The sequence below is a fragment of the Telopea speciosissima genome, chromosome 6, assembly GCF_018873765.1.
Source record: "Telopea speciosissima isolate NSW1024214 ecotype Mountain lineage chromosome 6, Tspe_v1, whole genome shotgun sequence".
Lineage (NCBI taxonomy): Eukaryota > Viridiplantae > Streptophyta > Magnoliopsida > Proteales > Proteaceae > Telopea > Telopea speciosissima.
The window spans coordinates 62016800-62041114 of record NC_057921.1 but is presented as its reverse complement, the minus strand read 5'-3'; the positions used below and the strand labels follow the sequence as shown (position 1 = coordinate 62041114).

Sequence of the window (24315 nt, the reverse complement as noted above, 5' to 3'; positions counted from 1 at the left end):
TATGTTGGAGTGTCTCTTGTAGGTGATGATATTAGAGTTGTCAATTTTCTTCTGAAATTCACTGATGGTTCTCTGGACTGGAGTCAACTCCCCTTGACAATGATCATTACTACCATTATTTCCTACATACTCCCCCTGTAAAGGAGTCCCTACATATGAAGGGACAGCAGCCAAAGAAGGCTGGGCAGCAGCCAAAGGAGGCTGGACAGCAGCGGTAGGAGGCTGGGCAGCAGTGGTAGGAGGTTGGGCAGCAGCTAAAGGAGGAATTTCAAGGGGAGGAAACACAAGCACATCTTCACTGGAACCAGAATTCTCCCCCTGAAGATGTGTAGACTGATAATAGGCAAGACTTTCATGAAAGACCACATCCATACTGACCAAAGTACGACGAGAAGGAGGGTGGTAACACTTATAACCTTTCTGGGTTGGAGAATAACCCAAAAAAATACACCTTAACCCACGAGGATCAAATTTGCCATGAGGTTTAGTGTCTCTGGCATAACACATACAACCGAAAACTTTGGGAGGAACCACAAAGGTGGAATTCCCATGTAAAATATCGGCCGGACTGCGGGAGTCAAGAACACGGGAAGGCAACTGATTAATAAGATAGGTTGCAGTAATAATAGCATCCCCCCAATATTGGGAGGGAACATGGCGCGAAAACATCAACGCCCTGGCCACTTCCAACAAGTGTCGGTTCTTCCTTTCAGCCACACCATTTTGGGCTGGGGTATCAACACAACTTGTCTGATGAACAATCCCATTATCAGCAAGGTATTTCTGAAATTGAGCCTCTGTATGCTCAGTCCCATTATCACTTCTCAAGACTTTGAGCGGAGCATTGAACTGAGTTTTGACCATGTTATGGAAATGCTGAAAACAAGAAAAAACTTGACTTTTGGTGTGTAAAAGATAAACCCATGTGTGTCTAGAATGACAATCAATAAAAGAGACAAACCAATGGTGGCCAGAAACCGAAGTCTTACGACTGGGGCCCCAAACATCAGAATGTACTAAGTGAAAAAGTGAAGAACTCCTTTTATTAGAAATAGAATAAGTTGAACGTGTCTGTTTGGCCAGAACACAAGCCTCACAAAAGAAATCGGTCTTATCACAATGTTTGACCAAAGTAGGAAATAAAGATGTTAAGATGCTTAAGGGGGGGTGACCTAATCTAGAGTGCCACTGATAAATTTCAGAAGATACTAAGGAATTCTGATGTAGTAGTAGTAATGGAGGTGGAGTGAGACGTCCATCGTCAAGCAGGTATAGGCCACCATGCACTTTACCCAATCCAATCGTCTTCCCAGAGTCCAGATCCTGAAAAACACAATGGGAAGGAAAAAATGTTACTTTGCAGTTAAGATCACGAGTTATACTACTAATAGAAAAGTAGTAAAATTTGGAATATGTAAAACATTAGACAAAGGACGGGAAGGAGTGCAGTTAATGATTCCTTTTCCAGAAATGGAGGAAAGGGAACCATCAGCCACCTTGACTTTGTCTTTCCCAGAGGTAGGAGAATAACGATGGAAGAGGCTAGAGGACCCGGTCATGTGATCTGTAGCTCCAGAATCAATGATCCAAGGATGGGAAGCTACAGAGGCACAATGACCACCAAACAAAATACCTGACCGAGCAAAGTGTGAACTTGAAGGAGTAGACGAAGTGGCAGTAGTTGGTGTAGTAGAGGGAGCAGCAGTGGAAGACTTTAGCACACGTAGGAATGCCTGTAAATCCTCCTGAGATAGGCCAGTGTCAGTAGTAGGGGCTGCAGTGACAGACTCAGAGTGATTGGCCTTGGTTTTTGGTTTTCTCTTAGCAGCCCATTTAGCCTCAAAGTCAGCAGGCTTCCCATGAAGTTTCCAACATTTGTCCTTGGTGTGATAAGGCTTATGACAATGCTCACAAGTAATAGTGCCGATACTAGTACCACCCACACAGAGAGTGCCAACTGGTGTAGAAGGAGTCGGTACAGTAGTCTGAAGGGCTGATCTGTCAGGGACAGCAGGGTGCAACATAGCAGCTCGACGATTTTCTTCAGAGGAGACCAAGGCATCAGACTGCTCAAGTTTGGGAAAAGGGGAATGGCCCAACACTTGAACACGAATTGGGTCATACTCAACATTCAACCCAGCCAAGAAGTCATAGACCCTGATTTTATCCACATGTTTCTTATAGGCAGCCAGATTAGTAGCATTATCAGGTTGTTAATTAGAGAAGTGGTCCAACTGTTGCCAAAGGTTGCGCAGAGTAGCATAATATTTAGAGACTGTGAAGTCCCCTTGAGTAGTATGAAGAACCTTCTTCCTGAGTTCATAGACCTGTGCATCATTACCAAGCTGTCCGTACGTTTCTTTACAGGCTAACCAAACCTGAGAAGCTGTATCAAAAAGGAGGAACCCATGTGCAATGTCCGAAATCATAGAACCAATCAAATAAGACATGAGAACACCATTGTTGGCAAGCCAGCGAGTCAGGGCAGCACCTGGGGCAGCAGGCATGGGAACAGTGCCATCAATGTGGCCAGTGAGACCACGGCCAGCAATAGCAAAAGAGGCTGACCGAGACCACAATAGGTAGTTGCTGCCATCAAGTTTGATGGGATTAGGCTGAAAAGTATGATAATCTGATTTTTCATGTCCAGGTTGATTAGAAGTTACAGTGGAATCAGCAGAGTCACCCATAATTGCAACAAGGCTGTGGAGAATGAAAAACCAGCAATTACACCAAACCAAAAGCTGAAATCAAGGTCGAGTGGGCCAATATGAAGGGCAAAACAGCTCCCAAAAAATCAGCAGCAGCAGAGAGATCCCTTCCACAGAGATCGACAATGTCAGGGTTTTGGAAGAGAACCTGAAATTGGAGATCGATGTGGTGATGGGGATCGAAAAAAAAATTTGACGAAGAAGCTTGATCGAATCTATCCAGGAACCTATAGAGGATGTCCTTGATGAAGAGAAGAAGCTCCAATAAAAAAACAGCAGCAAAGAACCCAATTCCCAAAAATCGATAATGACCAGGGTTTTAGAAAACCCTAAAAAAGAGGAATCGATTGGGAGAAGGGGTCTTCAACAACCAAAAAAGGCTTGAGGGCAGCTGGTCCAGATCGCAGATGAGTGTCCAATATGCAGAAAACCAGCCTTGATCAATGGTAGTGGCTAGGGCTTCAAAAATCTGGAAACTTCAAAAATCGCAGACAGGAACTGGCAGCAATCGAACCAAATAAATTATCTCATAAAGGGGAAAAACAGAGGTGGGAATAGGGCAACAACTAGATCATATGATCACCTCTGTAGTGCTTCCCTTAGAAAGGGAGGAGAAGCAAAGGGGAAAAAAGGAGAGAAAAGAAATCGAGAGAAGGGGAGGAAAGAAAAAACGATAGGAAGGGGGTAGGTTTTGAAAACTTAGATCAGAGAAATTTTGGCTCTGATACCATGTTAACAAAACAGGTTTGTGGAATAATGCTTGAATGATCAATGAGATCAGTCAAGCTCTCTATTTATAATAATAATAAAAGAGATTACAAGGGGAAACACTGTTCACGACAATGTTCACGTGAACAGTGTCACAGCCCTAATTACATTTCTACCCTTGCTCATAAATACATAAATAAAAAATAAATAAAACACCCAAAAGACCAGAATACCCCCATGGTATTCTGGTGTACATAATTTAACAATTTGTTATATTATAACTTTGAAGATGATATTCTAAGTAAAAGAAATATATTTTTTCATTTTTCTTTTACATTTTATAGGAAAGAATATCTTATTTTACATGTGAAACCCCCTTGGTATATGCACACCTTGGTCACCTAGGTGACAAGTGAGAGAAAGAGAGAGAGAGAGATGTTATGTAATTTTAAGGGCATTTCTTGAGAGTATAATGTAATTACTTGTAGGTTGTAACTGGTTTTATGGTTTCACCTGCAGATTGGAGAAGAGCTTGGAGATATATATGACTACGTCGCTCCTTGTTTTCCTCCAAGGTTTTTCTTAAAGATCATCACCACTTGTATTTTGAATAAGTTAGTTAAGAGGTTTCCTGCTCTCAATGATCCTGAAAAATTTTCTGGTATTGCACACTGATTTGTGACACATGGAAAGGCAAGGTTTGAGGTTTCAGTTTCTAGCCTGGTTTTGATTTGGATTGAAATTGAAATGTTTTGACTGAAACTGAAATTTCGGTCGAAACATGTACTCGTTCTTTTTTTTTTCTTTTTCAAGTTTCAATGGTTGGTTTCGGGGGACAAATGGCTAAATTAGGTCCTGAAACTTCTAGGACACCTTATTTTAGGCCCTTTAAACACAGTTGAACCCTTAGATTTTAAAAAATACATCCAAAATGGTAGTTTGACTTCAGATCCTAGGTTGGTATTGTGCGCTGTATACATTCTCTAATATGGTCTATTCCACACATTGTTTAGTTCTTGAACACATATAATTCAAGTAAAACAATTTAAATATGTATTAGGAATGATTCAACATCAAAGTATAAACCATTTCATAAATCATGGATCATGCACGGTTTGTTACAAAGAGTCAAATATATCAAAGTCAACAATACTAGAATGCAAGAAATGAGTCTCCTTATGCCCATAGAGTCCTAGGCCTGATTTGGTATGATTTCTAATTCAATTTCATGAGGTGATTTCTATTTCGAAAATTGTTTGGTTTGATTTATGCACTTTATTTCAGTGAAATAGAAATCAAATGGAATAGAAATTCTGAAATAGCTGAGGAGCTGTTTCAATTTTGAAATTGAAATTGATTTCACTCTAGTTCTTTAACAAGAACATGGTTGATTTGATGGGCAAAGCAGTATATCATATTAAAAATAAAACACAACCTTCTCCCCTGATGGTCTCACCACCATCACCATGCCACCGCCACCACCACCCTGCCATTGCCACCAGCCGCGCCCCAGCCGTGCCCCTGCCCCTGCCCCCGCCCCCCGCCCCGGCCCCTACCCCCGCCTTCGCCTCTGCCATTGCCACCACCACCCTCTTCCAAAGAAATGTAGAGAATTTATTCTCAGAAATTTAACTACCAATTGGGTTTCTTATTCTTGAAATATTGCAGATTGATGCAACCAAAACAATTTCAATTTCTTGACCAAAAATCTATTCAATCTGAATTTGAAATAGAAACCATACCAAATTTGGACCTAGACTTCTAGCGTTGAAACGAATGCCGTACAAGATCAAAACCACTAGAATGTTGTTGCTGGTGCCAAATCAAGTTATTCATTGATTGTATCACAAAAGATGGCCATGTCATAGTATGGCGGAAGAACGCTCCAATTCCTCCAACACAACAAATCTTCACTTCCACTGCATTCCTCTACTGCTTAAGCACTGATTCCAACGTTGTACGCAAGGAACTAAAACTCGTCTCGAGTACAGGTTTTGACCAGCCAAAATAGCGAGTTGGGGTAATTTTTTTTTCCAACTCGATGGCTGGTTTCAATGGGTTTTAGACCTATTTTGGGGCTGAAACTTGGTACTCAGCCTATTTTAGGTCATTTAAACACAATGGCACTATCAGATTTTGCAAAAACAAAGTCCAAATAAGAGTTTCTCTTTGGACCCTAGGTTGGTAGGCGACGACGTACTAAAATACCCTACTCTACACATAATTTAGTAATAGAAAGCAATCAAAACATTCAATTAATGTAAAACAACTTCAATAAGCATTAGAAATGTTGAAGTGTACAATATGTCAATACATCAATATGTTTAACATATTACATCTATGGTTTATCATCCCATAAAATGTAATGCATTCACTCATTAAGAACGAGTCGGTCCACATATTCTTCCCATGTCATAATGTTGTTGTAGTATTGCACATAGTTTGTCACAGTTTCATATAAGGGTTGTCATCAACATATGCCAAGTCCCCTATCTTAGGGTATAGAAGAGTCGGTTGCCATGAAGCGTGAGATCCACTGCTGCTGTCATATTGAGGCATGTATGGGTGTGGCTGGTTTGGGATTGGGAATATGTCCATAAAACCTGACCCGCTGAAGAACCACAAATCATGCACAAATCTTGCACCACAGAAGCTGAATGATGTCTCCGACAACTTCTACGACGAAATCCAGCTCAAAAATTGTGAAAAACCTGTGACAGCAGCTCCCAAGCAACCTCTCGGTCGAGATAAGAGTCCATAACTCGACTCTCTTGCGAGATTTAGAAGATGCTTAACTGTTTCAGGGTCGAGATCTCGCCCGAGTTGGTGTAATTTTTAGTATCGCCTCTTATCTCGTCTTGAGGTTTTCAAATAGCGAGAAACTCGTTGAGATCTTGCGAGTTTTAGTACTATGGTTGGACGGTAGTGATTTGGCCAAAGGAGCAAGAAAACTGGTTTTTTCAAGATTCTTTGTCGTAACCAGGCGAAGTGCACGAAATGTGTCGAAATTTTGACCCATTACGTGCAAAACATGGTAATTATATTTGTTGTAATATGGGTACAAGGGTATAATTGTCTATTAGGGTTTATTAGTGTTATCGTAGGGGCATTATTGTACTTGTACCTCATAACATTCAATTATAAAATAAAGCTGGGCTGGTGTCTCATCGACATAAGCTCATTCCCCAAAACCATCATGGTGTCAGAGCTAGCATCAACCCTAAAACCATTAGTTAAGCAATGTAATAAGTAAGGATGATTTCTTTTGTGAGGCGTGTTCTGGCTAAATAGACTCGTTCAACTTATTCAGTTTCAAATAAAAGAAGTCTTGCTCTTTTTCACATAGTTCAAACTGATGTGTGGGGTCCTAGTCACTAAACTTCTCTTTCTGGCCATCGTTGGTTTGTCTCCTTTATAGTTTGTCATTCTAGGAATACATGGGTGTACATGATGCACACTAAAAGTGAGGTTTTCTCCTATTTTCAACATTTTCATAAAATGGTTCAAACCTAGTTCAATGTCACCCTCAAAATCTTGAGGAGTGACAAAGGCAAAGAATATTTGGAAGTCAGTTCCAAAAATACCTAGCTGACCATGGGAATATACACTAGACAAGTTGTGTTGATACCGCAGCCCAGAATGGAGTGGCCGAAAGGAAAAACCGCCAGTTATTGGACGTGGCTAGAGCCATTATGTTTGCCCGCCATGTTCCAAGCCAATATTAGGGGGATGCTGTTCTCATTCAGCTTACCTCATTAATAGGATGCCTACTCGGGTCCTTGACTCTCGTACCCCTGTTGAGGTTTTGCATGGCTCCTCCTCCTTTGTTCCCCCTAAGGTATTTGGCTGTGTTTGTTATGTTAGGGATACTCGATCCCCTGGTAAGCTTGAGCCCCGTGGGCTTTGTTGCATCTTTTTGGGTTACTCTGCAACCCAGAAAGGCTACAAGTGTTACTATCCCCCCCCCCCCCGACATACTATGATGAGTATGGATGCTATTTTCTGTGAGGCCCTTTCCTATTATTGATCACCACCTCTTTAGGGGGAGAATTTTGGTGAAGATGTGTTGACTCTTGAGGCTCCTCTACAATATGCCCAACTTGAGTCTAGTCCTATTGTTCACACTGATCCTCCTGCTCCGCCTACTGCTGCCCCTCTCTCTGTTTCGGGTGAAGGGGATTCTATACAGGGGGTGACTATGGATAATGGTAATGATGAAGTTCCTCTTCAAGGGGAGCTCACTCCAGTTCAGAAAACCATTGGTGAGTTTCAGAGGAGAATTGATGATTCTAATCTTAAAGTCTATTAGAAAAGTCGTACCAGAAGCAAACAGCTTCAATCTACTGCAGCACCAGTACCCATCCACTTACCGATCCTGGATCCAGAGCCTACTTCTCCATCTAGTAAGACCCCTTCTCCTGAGTTACCTATTGCTCTTCGCAAAGGTACTAGGGCTTGTACTTACCCCATATCTCATGTTGTCTCCTATAACTCTCTTTCTCCATCTTTTCGTGCATTTGTTTTTTCTCTTTCTTCTGTTTTTATTCCTCAGAATTGGCAGGAAGCTTTGGCAGATGGAAAGTGGAAGGCAACAATGATGGAAGAAATGATAGCCTTACAAAAAAATGATACATGGGATCTTTTGGTTCTTCCTTTAGGGAAAAGACCAGTTGGATGTAAGTGGGTGTTTGTGGTAAAGCAGAAAGTGGATGGCACTATAGATAGGTATAAGGCACGACTTGTGGCAAAGGGGTTCACTCAGACATATGAGATTGATTATCAGGAGACATTTGCACCAGTTGCAAAACTGAACACCGTAAGAGTGTTATTGTCTTGTGCTGTAAATTTGGGATGGGATTTGCAACAGTTGGATGTGAAGAATGCCTTCCTCCATGGAGAACTTGATGAGGAGGTATGCATGGATATTCCACCAGGGTTCTCATGTGACAAAACCCAAGGCAAGGTTTGCAAATTGAAACGTGAACTACATGAGCTGAAGCAGTCAACTCGAGCATGGTTTGGCAGGTTTCATAAGGCTATGGTTTCCGTGGGTTATAAGCAGAGTAATGTTGACCATACTCTATTTATAAAAAGGGCTGGTGATACAATCACCATTCTCATAGTGTCTGTCGATGACATCGATGACATTGTGGTAACCGGAAATGATGGTGATGACGTCGGTCAGCTGAAGAGCTTTCTTGGACAGGAGTTCAAAATTAAGGATATGGGAAAACTATAGTATTTTCTTGGGATTGAAGTTGCCAGATCTTCAAAGGGCATCTTTCTCTCTCAAAGGAAGTATATCCTGAATTTATTGTCCGAGACTGGATTGTTAGGTTGTCATCCTTCTGATACACCTATGTATGCTAATGTGCGGCTCAAGGAGGAGGGTGAACCTGTTGACAAGGTCCAGCATGAGCGTTTGGTGGGGAGGCTGATTTATCTTTCGCATACGCATCTTGACATCGCTATAGCAGTGAGTCTTGTTAGTTAGTTTATGTATGACCCTAACTCTTCTCATATGGAGGCTGTTCTTTGTATTCTTCATTACTTGAAGTCAGCTCCAGGGAAAGGGATTCTTCTGTCTCCTCATGATCATCTGCGGATAGAGGCCTATACTGATGTTGATTGTGCTGGTTCTCTTGACAACAAGTCTATCTCTGGATATTGTACCTTTGTAGGTGGGAATCTTGTCACTTGCCGCAGCAAAAGCAGCATGTGGTAGCTCATTCTAGTGCTGAAGCAGAGTTCTGTGCTATGGCACAAGGTATTTGTGACTTCTTGTGGCTCAAGGGTTTACTATAAGACCTTGGTGTTCTTGTTCATCTTCCTATGATGCCGTATTGTGGCAACAAGGCAACGATCAACATTGCTCATAATCCAGTACAGCATGATCAAACTAAGCATGTTGAGATTGGCATGCATTTTATTAAGGAGAAGTTGGAAGAAGGACTAGTTTGTGTTCCGTTTGAGAAGTTTGGTGACCAGCTAGCTAATGTTTTTACTAAGGGGCTGACTGGCAGATTGTTTCATCCTGTTTTAGTCAAGTTGGGCATGTTTGAAATCTATGCTCCAACTTGAGGGGGAGTGTTGAATTATATACACCAGAATACTGTGGGGGTATTCTGGTCTTTTTAGGGCTTATTTTATGTATAGCCGACTCTTAATACAGTCGGCTATAGTAGGGATATTTCTGTCTTATGTATTCTCTTTCATTCATTATAAATAAGAGGCTGGGGGTGATCATTAAATCATCCTAGCATTAAATCCTATTTTTTCCCTGTTAACAGTAGGTTCTATCAATCTTGAAGGATGAGTTTGCTCTCCTGATGGACTGGTTTTCTGTGAGTGTACTCTCAGGCACTTGAATTCGACTATTGTAAGTGGTCTCAATGTCATTCCTGATTCAAGGATTGAGGGTGAGATCATAGTCCATATTGGAAGGATTGGAGAACTAAGTTTAGTAGTCATCTATAAGTAGTGTGAACTAACAGGCTCTTTCAGTTTTGCCTCATAATTGTTTCTTTATGATTAAATATCTCCATTTTCTGGATAACTTGATCTTCTTTCCCATTATGTTGAAAATGGTCTTTGTTTTCTATCCTGCTTTTCTATTTGTTGTGCTGTTGTGTTATTCTTTATAATTGTGTAACCATGGAAATATTGCATGATGTCAACCCTATCCTCCTTGGATTATCTATTTTCTTTGCTCTAATTATTTATCATTATATCAGATACGAAATATTCCAACTCATGGTTAATCTTTATACCGAGAGGTTTATTCAGTTTCTCAGATTACTCAGCGACAGGGCAAACGAGTTAACAAATATAGAAATTTTAAAGGTATGTCCATTTAGATTTCATATTATGATTACTCGGCAAAAGGGAAAATGATCTAACAAATAGAGAAATTTAAGGGTATGTCCATCTAGATGGCATGTTATGTCCATCCTCTTTTATGTTGCCATCTTATGAAAAGATCTATTTCCACTTAAAAGTTAATTGGAAAGCTATATTGACACTTTAAATGTTCAAACGTTTCGACTTTTACATTCTTTATACAATGGTTCATTAACCACTGTAACTTCTGTGTATGAACATACCAATTCCTAAATTAACATGGCACCTTCTGAATACCGGACTCTGCGGACGATATTGACCACTGGTTCTTTAGTATTGACTTGACTTTCTTTTTTTGAGTTACTTAAGCTGTTTTTGTTGCTTCTTAGTTGTCAATGCGACTAGGCGACCCAAGGCGTTGGAGGGGGGGCGCCTAGGAGACAAGGCGCCTGCCTAGGCATGCAGTATATGACTATATGTAACATAACAATGATAATATTATATAAAGGACTATCTAAATGATACCTATATATCTGTGTTTAGAACTTGTAACCTTCTTCTGAATTTCTGATTGCCCCGTGGCTTATTCCCAAAAGTTATTTAAACCAAGGGTAAAAAAGGATTTTCAAAATAAATTGAAAGTGACTTGTCATTATGGCTTTATAAAAAGTAGTCATTATTTTTGCGTATTTTTCGAATACATGTGAAATGACAGGATTTACCCTCAATGAAAAAACTGTGTATTTTACTTTAAGGGCAAAAAACTAACATTACAAATTATTTGACACCTTAAGGAGTGTCAATAAAAAATCCCTTTATATAATTATGTTTATATGCAACATAGAAACCATATCAATGCAATATGATATAATTATGCTAGTAATGGCCTCATATGAGAAAACCAACATATAACAAATAAAGCATAGGAATAAAAATAGGATACAATATAAGCATATTCATGAAAAATCAGGCAATAAACATAAATCAACGTAAACTTGTGATGTGTTAACATAAAGGTTTGCTATCGCCTTGGACCCAAGAAAGAGCCTAGATGCCTTGACAACTATGGCTGCTTTCCTAGGAAGATGCATGGGAAGCAAAAGGTGAAGGGAAAAGTGAGTGAAATGGTTCTCTTCATAATGATTATTGGTTGCACAATAGTTGTCACTTGTCAGGGCATCACCTAGGCACCTTGTTGGTGTCGCCTTGACGTCCACGCCCCCTCCAATGCCTTGGGTTGCCTAGATGCCGTGACAATTGTGGGTTAAACTGGGAGTCTGGGAAAGACTTTTCTTTTCCATTTGTGTTCCACCTTTTCTGTAGAATGTGTTTTGTGACTTGTGAGAAACCTTCCTAAAATTATCCCTACAAATGTTTTCCCTTTCCTTGGGCACCCACCCAAATGCACCTTTGGAAATTTTTATGAATGGCTTTCTCTACCCATTTCCCTAAAAGTGGCAAAATAGAAGAGGCAAATGTCCAGTTCAGTTTTGGAATATGGGAACTATGAATGGGGAGGCTTAGAAACTCTATGAACAACCCCTTCCACTTACATGTGGACTTTAAAAATCAGAAAATACAAAATAAAAATTTCAAGATCCATGTGTAAGTGGAAGGGATGATTTGAAAAGTTAGTAGGCCGTACTTGTTCATGGTATTAGCATGATGGTATCCCTCTTAGTTTTGTTGTATTATCATAATATGAAATTGTGGTTTCTGGTTGTGGAATTTGAAAAATTTGTAGTATATTAAAATGTTTTATTGATTTTACATAGGTAACAGGTTGGGTAGTTGAGTACCAAGATAATCTGATTGGGCTTGGTGTTGATGAGTCTTTAGCTCAAGTTTGTTCAGAGAGTGGTGCAATGGATCCTCTAATGAATTCATATGTTGAGAGAATGCAAGCCACAACACAGGTAATCATTCGACGTCCTCATTTTTTGTTATGCTAACTTATGGCAAGTTGGGAATACTGCTTATTACCTGTCCCACTTTGTATAGAAATGGTACCTAAATATCTTGGAGGCTGATAAGGTACAACCACCAAAGAAAACAGAAGACGGGAAACTATATACTCCAGCTGCTGTTGATTTATTTAGGATCTTGGGAGAGCAAGTGCAAATAGTTCGTGATAATAGCACCGATGTCATGCTGTATCGAATTGCTCTGGCTCTTATCCAGGCAAGTGCAATTTTATTGTGGTTTAGTTTATTTTGGATATGTTCCTTATGCTAAAGATGTGCTCATTTGCACTCCTAAATTCTGAAAAACATGGTTGTTAGCTATCTGCATGATTTTTTCTAGAAGATACAATGCAGGATGTGAAAGATTAAGTTTCCTATACTATAGGGATAATGTATCACCAGTGTTTTGAATCCAATAGTTTTGATTTATTGGAAGTAGTAAAAGTTCAAAAAAGTAGTGAGTAACCAATGAGAATTCCAGAGAGGGAGAAAGAAGGTACTTTTAATTAATGTTTAGTAGGTGCCCTGAATCCAAGCTTTTTAATTTATTGGATGAGAACTTTGTAAGACAGCAAAAAATGAAAAATTCCATATTCAACTATTCTTATTTCTAACAAAAAATTCCTCAAAAAATGTGGTTTAGCACTGGACTAGGAAGCTTTTTTTTTTTTTTACTAAGTCGTCTAAATCCAATGGTTTTGATTTATTGAAAGAAAAGAAATTCATAAGAGAGAGAGAGAGAGAGAGAGAGAGAGAGAGAGAGAGAGAGAGAGAGAGAGAGCATTCATATTTTGTTGAGAATTCCACATTCACAATATTTTTATTTTCTAAAAGAAAACCTTAAAAAGAAGTGATGCAAGAAATTTTCCAAAATGTAATAGAAAGCATTCATATTTTGTTGAGATTCACTGCAATGAATCCATTCCTGTTGAAGCAATATAGTGTGATTCTTAGAGTTAGTTTCTGGGATTTAAATGAATGATCAAGGTTCTCCTCTGCCAGGAGATGAAACTTGAAGCCTAACAACCCTTGTCAACATACAAGCTCCCCTGCGATGGCTGCAAAGTTCCTCAGAAACAAAAGCCTTGCCAGTGAAGGGTTCTGCATAGAATGTCGCCGGCTTTAATGGTAGTGACAGTGAGTTTTTATCTTTGTCTGAGAGGGAAAGAAATTTAACATAAAGTTTGCTTTATACTCCTCAATCCAAGAAAGAACAGAATATCGAAGGGCATCTAAAGTAAGGTTACAACTTCTGTTTGTAACCTGCTTGGTTACAAACAGACGCACCCTATAAATTAAGCCAATTACAATAAAATCCAAGAAAATATAAGGCGTGACCTATAATATAACTACACAAACTTGTTTTTAGCCCATTGGACTGCCACTTACCCCTTGCGGGTTTTCCAAGCTTAAGTCTCGGGATCATACTCTAATAGTCTAGTGCAACTGCGTTAATTCCCCCAGTGTTGGAAAAAACTTATCCTCGAGTTTAAAGTGTTGAAGTATCCTCATGACATTATCAACTCCAATCTTCTTATTCAGACCGAGGGAGAAAATTTGTTGCGCACAAACAAAATCAGCAACATGGAGTCCCTTCTCATCAATGTACTGATGCGGTTGGATGAACTCGATGGGCAACTGTTTTTCAAGAAAATCAGCAAGCATCAGTACAAACCACCTCTTGTTCATCCATTACTTCTTCTTGCCTTCATTAGGTTCCTTGATTTGTTTGGTTTTACCTTCACTTGTATGCTTGGATTCACGTCAGTGTCTTCCTCTGACTGTACTTCAGTAGAAAGTTTAGGAATTTTTCCATATAAAACAACTTCTTCAGTAGGTTCTTTCTTCGGCTTTACTTCTTTCTTAGGCAACCCACAAAGACCAATTCGATGTGTGAGGAGACATAAAAAATCATATGTTATTTTCACAACCAAGTCTATCTTCACGTCTTCCAACTATTGTCTATCCACTTTGAGGATGTGCTTTTGAAGATGGAAATTCATGACACCAAGCACCATCATAGGAACATGAAAGGAAACATAGTCTCAGGCTCTCAGCATACAAATCCACCAAAGCTTCTAACGCGATACATTCCTTGCATTCATCATTCACATATAGCATAGCCAAGCTTGCATTAGGTGGTTGAAGATGAATGCGGAAGACATAAGAAGTCATATTTGGCTTAATATGACTAGTTCAAACAGGATCGGAGGACAGGGAATGTATACCAGAATATGGAGAGAACTTATAATCAGAACAGAGTTCAGAACAGCCCAATTCTAGCCCAATTCTAATCGAGTTGTCTATTCTATCAACAGAATAGGCCTGCAGTATCTGAAGAAATTCTAACAAAACAGTTAGATATAGGGAAATCCTAGTGCTACTATAAGTGTGAGTAGCAGAAACAGAAAAAGAAGAAGAAGAGAAGAAAACAGTAGCCCAACCTCCAATTCCCATTCTTTTGACATGATTTGGAAAATCATCTTCTTTGATGTTAGCTTCAGGCTCCACTTGCTCCGCCATGGTTCTCTCTTAGATTCTCCCAGGAACAGTCATATTGTTGCTTCCTAGGGCTTAGATGATTCTCTTTTTCAGTCTCCTAGCTCGCCCCTCTAGGGCTTTTAGGGCTTGAGACTTTGTATGGTTCTCCCCTCCCTCTCTTTCCCTGTGTATTCCCCCCCCCCTCTCTCTCTCTCCTCCCCTTTGGGGTTTTTGGTAATGAATTATTTATTCACCAAGACAAAAAGTAAATAGACTAAAAATGATTTTATATTTACTAATGAGTATCAACAACAACAACCACTCAGCCTTAACCCAAATAAATGGGGTCGGCTACGTGGATTCTTGCCCTCCAATCAGCTCTATTCGAGGTGGCCCGTTACAATAAAACCTAGGAAAATAAAGGTGCAAGTGTGCAACCTATAATATAAATGTCCAAAGCTTATTTTTAGTCCATTGGATTGCCACCTGTCCCTTTTGGGCTTTCCAAGCTTACATCTAGGCCTCCATATAGGATCATGGTCTAATATATTTTTTTGTAGATCTAAACTATATAATGATTTTTTTTCAAGTTTGGTTCTCAGTTCTAACGTGTTTCTCTTTTTTGCATGTTGTCTTGATTTGTATCGAGCTATCTTGACCTGTATCGGGTCGTATCGATCAATACGGGTAGAGACGGCTCGCTATGAAAGGATTTTATTTTTTCTTGTATTGTTTCCTGCTGTTTAGTGTAGACATGGCCTAATTTGATATGTATTGAGACTTGACACCCTGCTCACATTAGGATGCATACCTTTGCCGGCTGTTGGCATATTTTGTGTACTTGTATGCCTATACATGTCATTATGGTAAGGCTGGTTTTTTGAAGCAAACATAGCTCTTAATTGTAGTAAATTATTCCCTAGTATCTTTGCCATTTGTGTGTTCCATAGGCACTCTCATTGTGCAGTAGGTGCTAGGAGGCCTTGGTGCCTAGTTTGTGCCTCTCACTTTGATAACTGTGATCACTTGCTTGTCTTCAGGTCATGATTGATTTTCAAGCAGCAGAAAGGAAGAGGCTAGAAGAACCAGCATCTGAGATTGGTTTAGAACCTATATGTGCAATGGTTGGTTTGTTTCTCCGTTCTATGTGCAAGATCTTATGATAATGTTTTAGTTTACTACTTACTAAATTTGAGTCTTGACAGATTAACAACAATCTCCGCTGCTATGATCTTGCAATGGAGCTTAGTAACAGCACCCTGGAAGCCCTTCCACAAAACTATGCTGAGCAGGTTATGTCATGTTAATGTGCTCTTGAACGTGTTTCATGGTGCTAAAGTCCAGTTTTATCTTTACCATGTTCCTCACTTTTTCTGATGCCTCATTTATGTGTGATGTGTCTAGTGAATTGGCATTTCAGTCTTCCATTTGGCCTTTTCTTGCTTGGTTCTCTCTCGTATTTCTTCTTTTTCTCTCTTCAATGTCTAGATTTTTTCAGCTCAGAATTCTTGTAATTTGTATGATTTCTGTACAATTCTTGCTTGCTTTAACTATTCCTCGTTACTATTATAAATCAGGTTACTGGAGGATGTTTAACCTTTTCATTCTTGTACTAAGTTCTCTTTTAAGATAGATTGGGCCCACTCCAGATGATGAGGGAGCATAAGGGGCAGCCAGATTAGGCTATTTTATTTCTCTTTTTTCATTTAATAGCTGCTAGTAAGTTGCCAGCAAAGTTGGGGGGGCCAGCCTTACTTTATAAGTAGATAGTGATTAGAGATTGAGGGGTACTTTATTATTCAAATTGCTATAATACAATTGGTTCTTCATCTAATGGACTATGAATGGGTTTTGGAGCCCTGTAACCCTTGGGGTTTCGGGTACTCAAGCCTGTCCCACAGAGAGGGTTTGCAGATCTATTGTTTCCCATTTGATTTGCCACTAATATATTCATCTTCTAATACAGTGGCCTGAACCTTCTAGATCCCTCAATCGGGATTGATGTTGCGTGGAATGATCCGGACTACAATACTATCTTTAAAACCTCAGAATAGAACAGTGCAGTTCTGGACAGTGACACTGGGTTGGACTCTGTCAAAGGAGTTCATTTATTTTGGCATGTTACTTGCCTACCTAAAATGGAGCAATCAACATTTATCATTTTCAAGCTTCCTGATGGATCGCTTGAAGCAACATCTGATACAGCAATTTAGCCTCTTTTGTACTTTTATATTTTTAGACGTATAAACAAGTCTTTTGGTTAATGAAATTATATAGTACTATGATACGAATACGATTCCTTTCCGTCCCTCAACTTTTGCATTATTTCTCATTGTTACATTTCTTCAGGTCAATTTCGAAGATACTTGTAAAGGCTTTCTTGAGGTTGCAAAGGTCTGTCAATGTTTCCTTTCGTCTTTTACCAACTACACCAAGATCATCAACTGCATGCTGGACTAGATTTTTGTATGCTAATTTTGCATTATGTTTTAGTTTTGCGTGGACCCAATTTTGCTTTGACTTCCATATGCTTCCACAAAATGGAACAAAACTGTGATTTGTTGATAGAATGGGTTCTCCTCCCCCCCCCCCCCTCCCCCTCTTTAAATATGGATTGGGCTCTAGAAGTTTCAGAGTCTTATTTCCATGTGGACTCTCAGAGGCATACCTTTCTGATTTGTGTTTTCATTGCTTGCTTCAAAAGTTGTGGAGTTATTTATTTATTTATTTGGTAAATAAATAATGTATTACCAAAGAGAAAAAGAAAACAAGGAGCCCTGACCCAGAGAGGGGAAGAAGAACAAAGACAACAAACCAATCAACGCAAGACTAGTCCCTCAGGAAAAAGAGGGAGAGGCTTGCAAAATGGAGGTAGAAGGCGTAGAAGGAAATAACAAAGAATAAGGAATACCACCATGTAAAACAGAGGAAGGCATGTGGTTAATGAGGTAACATGCAGTCAAAACTGCGTCTGCCCAAAAAGATTTGGCCACTTTCATCTCAAACAAAAGAGACCAGGTAATCTCCATTAAATATCTATTCTTCCTCTCTGCCACACCATTTTGTTGTGGAGTATCGGCACAAGAGGATTGATGAATAATACCAGGTTGAACCCTAAATTCAGTAAAGGGGGCAGAAAAATACTCCTTAGCATTATCATTACGAAGAATACACAAAGGAGTCTGAAATTGAGTATGAATCTCATTCACAAATGCAGAAAAAATAGAAAACAACTCTGAAAATTTGTTTATTAATTTGTTTGTTAAATAAATCCAGGTAACTCTGGAATAGTCATCAGCAAAAGCAACAAAATAACGAAAGCCTAACTGAGAAATGATTGGACAAGGGCCCAATACATCAGAATGAACTAAAGAAAAAGGTTGGTCAGACCGTGGATTAACTCTAGGGGATAACTCACACGGTGAAGTTTCCCAAATTGACAAGACTCACAATTTAAACTAGAAAGAGACCGAAAACGAGTATCTAAAAGCTTTAAACTCTCCAATGAAGGATGACCCAAGTGACAATGAATTTGGTGAGGTGACGCCACATTGGAACATGCCATAGGTGAAATGTCCCCAAGTATATACTGTCCCCCCCTCCCTGATTTACGACCTCTACCAATCATCTTCTTCGTCGTAAGATCTTGAAATACACAAGAGTCAGAGAAGAAGTTTACGGAACAATTATAGGTTTTGGTAAACCTATTAACGGACAAGAGATTAAAAGGAAAGTCTGGTAAATAAAGTGTTAAGAGGATCAGAATTAGAACTTGATGCTTGGATGATTAATTCATCCCAAGCACATATGTATTTATAACTATAATGAAAGAATGAACGTAATTACATGAGCAATGTGGGACTAAACCACACGCAAGAAACTAACAAATAATAAAGGGAAAAAATCCAGAATACCCCCACGGTATTCTGGCCCATATATCTAACACTCCCCCTCAAGTTGAAGCATATATATCATGCATGCCCAACTTGACTAAGATAGGATGAAACAGCTTGCCACTCAGTCCCTTAGTGAATACATCAGCTAGTTGATTAGTAGACTTCACAAAGGGAACACAAATGAGGCCGGCGTCAAGCTTCTCCTTGATGAAATGTCTATCAACCTCCACGTGTTTAGTGCGATCATGCTGGATAGGGTTATGAGCAATGCTAATGGCAGCTTTATTGTGACAATAAAGCATCATGGGAAGATGGATAGTAACACCGATATCTTGCAATAATCCTAAGCCACAAAAGTTCACAGATGTCGTGTGCCATGGCACGAAACTCGGCTTCAGCACTGGACCTTGCCACAACATTCTGCTTTTTGCTACGCCACGTGACAAGGTTCCCACCCACAAAGGAACAATAGCTAGAGATAGACTTCCTGTCAGTAGAACCAACCCAATCGGCATTAGTATAAGCTTCAATCTTAAGGTGACCATTGGGAGATAAAAGGATTCCCTTTCCTGGAGCAGACTTCAAATACCGCAAAATGCGACGGACCGCATCCATATGAGAGGAATAGGGATCATGCATGAACTGGCTCACCAAACTTACAGCAACTGCTATGTCAGGTCGTGTGTGGGAAAGGTAGATTAGTTTGCCCACTAACCGCTGATAACCACCCTTGTCAACAGGCTCACCCTCTTTCTCCCTAAGTTTTGTAGTAGCTTCCATAGGAGTATCTGAAGGATGACAACCTAGCAGCCCTGTCTCAGTCAATAGATCAAGGACATATTTTCTTTGAGAAAGAAAGATGCCCTTTGAAGATCAAGCAACTTCTATCCCTAGAAAATATTTTAGAGAACCAAGATCTTTGACCTCAAACTCACGGCCAAGAAGAAGTTTCAAATCCCTGATTACAGCATCATCATTACCAGTGACCACAATATCATCCACATAGTCTATGAGAAGAGTAACCTTGTCATCAAGCCGTCTGATAAACAAAGTGTAATCAGCATTGCTCTGCTTGTAACCTGCTGAAATCATAGCCTTATGAAATCTGCCAAACCAGGCCCTAGGTGACTGCTTCAAACCATAAAGGGCACGCTTCAATTTACAGACCCTGCCCCTAGTCCTGTCATCAGAAAAGCCTGGTGGAATGTCCATATATACCTCCTCCTCAAGCTCCCCATGGAGGAAGGCATTCTTTACATCTAACTGCTGAAGATCCCACCCAAGATTTGAAGCACAAGATAATAACACCCTGACGGTGTTGAGCTTTGCCACTGGTGCAAAGGTCTCCTGATAGTCAATTCCATAAGTCAGAGTGAACCCCTTTGCAACCAAACGTGCCTTATACCTATCCATCGAACCATCAGCCTTCTGTTTAACCACGAAGACCCATTTACATCCCACTGGTTTTTTCCCTGGAGGAAGAGCCACAAGATCCCACGTATTATTTTTGTGTAGTGCTCTCCAACATTGCTGCCTTCCACTTTCCATCTGTAGATGCTTCCTGCCAATTTCTAGGAATCGAGATAGAGGAAAGAGAAGATACAAAAGCACGAAAAGAGGGAGAAAGAGAGTTATTAGAAACAAAATGAGATATGGGATGTAAAGTGCAAGTCCTAGTACCTTTGCGAAGTGCAATAGGTAGGTCGGAAGAAGAGGGATTACCAGGAGATGTAGGATCCGTGTCTGGAGCCGGCAATTGGATGGGTACTGGTGCTATAGTGGGTTGTAGCTGCCCTCTGTTGGATCTGCCCCTTGTATAGGTGATCATGTTGGAGTTGTCAATTCTCTTCTGAAATTCACCAATAGTTCTCTGGACTGGAGTCAGCTCCCCCTGAATAGAAACATTAACAACACTATTTTCTATGGTCTCCCCCTATAAAGGATTCCCATTAGGTGAGGGAGGAACAGCCAGAGGGTGTTGGGCAATCTCCAAAGTAGGATGGGAAGCATCCAAAAGAGGCTGGGCAGCAGCCGTGGGTGGTAAAGAAGGCTGGGCAGCAGCCAGAGGAACCTCAGGTAGAGGAATCTCTAAGGACACATCTTCACTAGAACACTCCCCCTAAAGAGGTGGCGAAGAATAATAAGAAAGGGACTCGTGGAAAATAACATCCATACTAACCATGGTACGTCGGGAAGGGGGATGGTAGCATTTATAACCTTTCTGGGTTGGTGAATAACCCAAGAAAATACAACGGAGCCCCCGAGGTTTAAGTTTCCCTGGAGATTTGGTATCTCTAGCATAACACATACAACCAAACACCTTGGGAGGCACAATAAAGGAGGAATTACCCAGTAAAATATCAGAGGGGCTGTGGGAGTTAAGAACCCTAGAGGGTAGCCTATTGATGAGATAGGCCGCAGTAAGAGCCGCATCCCCTCAATATTGAGACGGGACATTCCTCGCAAACATCAAAGCCCTAGCCATTTCTAACAAGTGGCGATTTTTCCTTTCCACCACACCATTCTGGGTAGGGGTATCAACAAAACTAGTTTGATGAATGATTCCATGATCAGCCAAATATTTTTGAAATTGTGATTCTGTATACTCTGTTCCATTATCACTTCTCAATACTTTGAGAGTAGCCTGGAACCGAGTTTGGACCATTTTATGAGAGTGTTGAAAACATGAAAAAACTTGATTTTTTGTGTGCAAAGGATACACCCAGGTGTTCCTAGAATGACAATTAATGAAAGAGACAAACCAACGATGACCAGAAATAGATGGTTTACGACTAGGGCTCCAAACATCAGAATGCACCAATTGAAAACAAGAAGAACTCCTTTTATTTGAAATTGGATAAGTTGAACGTGTCTGTTTGGCCAGAACACAAGCCTCACAAAAAAAGTCATCCTTAGTACGAAGGGTGACCAAACTAGGAAGTAAATGAGCTAAAATTCCTAAAGTGGGGTGACCTAACCTAGAGTGCCACTGGTATAGTTCAGAAGAGACCATGGAGTTCTGGTGTAGCGGAGAAGGCAATGGTGGTGGAGAGAAGCGACCGTCATCAAGCAGGTACAGCCCACCGTGCACTTTACCCAATCCAATCATCTTCCCAGAGTCCAGATCCTGAAACACACAATGAGAAGGAAAGAAGGTGACTTTGCAGTTAAGATCACGGGTAATACAACTAATGGAAAGAAGGTTAGTAGTAAAGTTAAGAATGTGCAAAACAGAGGACAAGGGAAGAGAGGAAGTGCAGTTGATGAGTCCTTTTCCAGATATGGAAGAAAGGGAACCATCAGCCACTTTAACCTTGTCTTTCCCAGAAGTGGGAGAATATCTGTGAAACAGGCTAGAGGAGCCGGTCATATGATCTGTAACTCCAGAATCTATGATCCAAGGATGTGAAGCTACAGAAGCACAATGACCTCCAAATGGAATACCTGACCAGGCAAAGTGTGAACCTGAAGGAGCAGAAGAATTGGCAGTAGCTGATGTAGTAGAGGCAGCAGCAGCGGAAGACCTCAGCATATGTAGGAGTGCCTGTGGATCATCCTGGAATAGACCAGTGTCAGTAGCAGGGGCTGCAGTGATAGTCTCAGTCTAATGGGCCTTGGTCTTTGTCTTTGTCTTTGTCTTGGTCTTGGCAGCCCTCTTTGCTTCAAAGTCAGCCGGTTTCCCATGAAGTTTCCAGCACTTCTCCTTGGTGTGGTAAGGTTTGTGACAGTACTCACAAACAACAGACCCTGTAGTAGAATCACCAAGAGAAGCAGTGCCACTAGGTGCAAGAGTGGTAGGGGCAGCAGCCTGGAGAGCTGACCTGTCAGTAATAGGAGGGTGCAACATGGCAGCCCTACGGTTTTCTTCAGAGGAGACCAGGGCATAGGACTGTTCAAGTGTGGGAAAAGGCTTGTAACCCAACACTTGAACCCGAATCTGATCATACTCCACATTTAATCCTGCCAAAAAATCATAAACTCTGATCTTGTCCACATGTTGCTTATAAGAAGTAATATCGGCAGCTTTACTTGGGTGAAAATCAGAAAAATGGTCCAGTTGCTGCCAAGGCTGCGCAAGGTAGCATAGTACTTGGAGACTGTCAACTCTCCCTGAGTAGTGTGAAGGACCTTCTTCCTGATTTCATATACCTGGGCATCATTGCCAAGCTTTCCATAAGTCTCCTTGCAGGCAGCCCAAATTTCCGAGGTTGTGTCAAGGAGAAGAAAATTGTGCTGCAGATCTATAGTCATAGAACCGATCAGGTAGGACATAAGAACTCCATTGTTGGCAAGCCACTTGTCTTGAGCAGCTCCAACCTCAGTAGGCATAGTAGTGGTTCCCCTAATATGACCAGTAAGGCCACGGCCAGCATAGGCAAAGGAGGCAGACCTAGACCAAAGCAAGTAATTTGTACCATCCAACTTGATTTGATTTGGGGAAAAAGTATGATAATCTGGTTTGCTGTTTCCATCACCAACAGAAGTAGCAGTCGAATCCACAGAGTCACCCATGAAGACAGTGAAGAATCCTAAATCGCAGAAGGGGGCTGTTGTGAAGAGAAACCCAAGAAAACCTCCAAGTTAAGGGCTGCAACAAGGATGAAAGCCCTCTAATAATGAAGGAATAAATGTCTCCAAAAATCAGCAACACCAGACAAAGAGAACCTTGAGATCGAGTTATTCAGGGTTTTGAAAAAAGCCCTGAAAGTGCTGAAATCGATAAGATGAATTGAGGCCTGAAAAGTGACTGGATGAGGCTGAAATTGCAGTCCAATTAGTCTTGAACAGGGGAGAATCACTCCTCAAAAAATCAGAATCAATTGATAGATGGAACCCCAAGGTCGACTATTGTCAGGGTTTTGAAAAACCCTGAAAGTGTGAAGAGATATCGATCTTGAGAGGCTGTAACTTGATATAACTTGATGCAGGTGCTGGAATACTAATCTGCTACAGGTCTGGAGCTCCAATATGGTGAACAAATCCCTTGTAGTATAGAGTGGATCTGTCCAACGAAGGTTGAAGTCTTCAATATTCGCAGCAAAGAGGCCTAGCACCATATCGATCAAATCTTCATATCATGGGATGAGGTAACAAAGGAGGGCAGCAGCTGGATCAATAGATCACCTCATCAGTGCTGCCCTATGGGACAGAGAAGAACAAAACAAAACAAAGGGAAGAAGAGAAGAGAAGAGAAGAGAAGAGAAGAGAAGAGAAGAGCAGGGGAGAGAGATCGAGAATTAGAGAGGGAAGGGGATCGTGGATGGCAATGTGAGTCCTAATTCATAACCAACTCTGATACCATGTTAAGAGGATCAGAATTAGAACTCGATGCTTGGATGATTAATTCATCCCAAGCACATATGTATTTATAACTATAATGAAAGAATGAACGTAATTACATGAGCAATGTGGGACTAAACCACACGCAAGAAACTAATAAAATAATAACGGGAAAAAGTCCAGAATGCCCCCATGGTATTCTGGCCCATATATCTAACATAAAGAACCGAAGACAAGGACAAAGAAGATGTAATAGGAACAGTACCAGTACTAGTCACTTTAGCTAAGGAACCATCAACCAAAGTAACACTAGATGATTTTGAAAAAAAAGAAAAAAATACCTGAAACACCAATCATACGACCCGAAACACCTAAATCAATGCTCCAGGGCGAGAAGTAGTCGAAAGACATGCAGTGGCATTACCTGTCTAAACA

The 24315-nt window shown here is 40.5% G+C and overlaps 1 protein-coding gene across 1 annotated transcript in view; it reads left to right on the top strand.

Moving 5' to 3' along the window:
* Positions 1 to 24315, top strand: part of LOC122664800 (exocyst complex component SEC6) — a 94664-nt gene that overhangs the window by 41996 nt on the left and 28353 nt on the right. The window contains exons 12-18 of the mRNA XM_043860781.1: positions 3939 to 3994; positions 10154 to 10262; positions 12035 to 12175; positions 12261 to 12440; positions 15745 to 15828; positions 15910 to 15996; positions 17054 to 17098. Of these exons, the coding sequence (XP_043716716.1) occupies positions 3939 to 3994; positions 10154 to 10262; positions 12035 to 12175; positions 12261 to 12440; positions 15745 to 15828; positions 15910 to 15996; positions 17054 to 17098 (702 nt within the window). The remainder of the gene's footprint in view (positions 1 to 3938; positions 3995 to 10153; positions 10263 to 12034; positions 12176 to 12260; positions 12441 to 15744; positions 15829 to 15909; positions 15997 to 17053; positions 17099 to 24315) is intronic.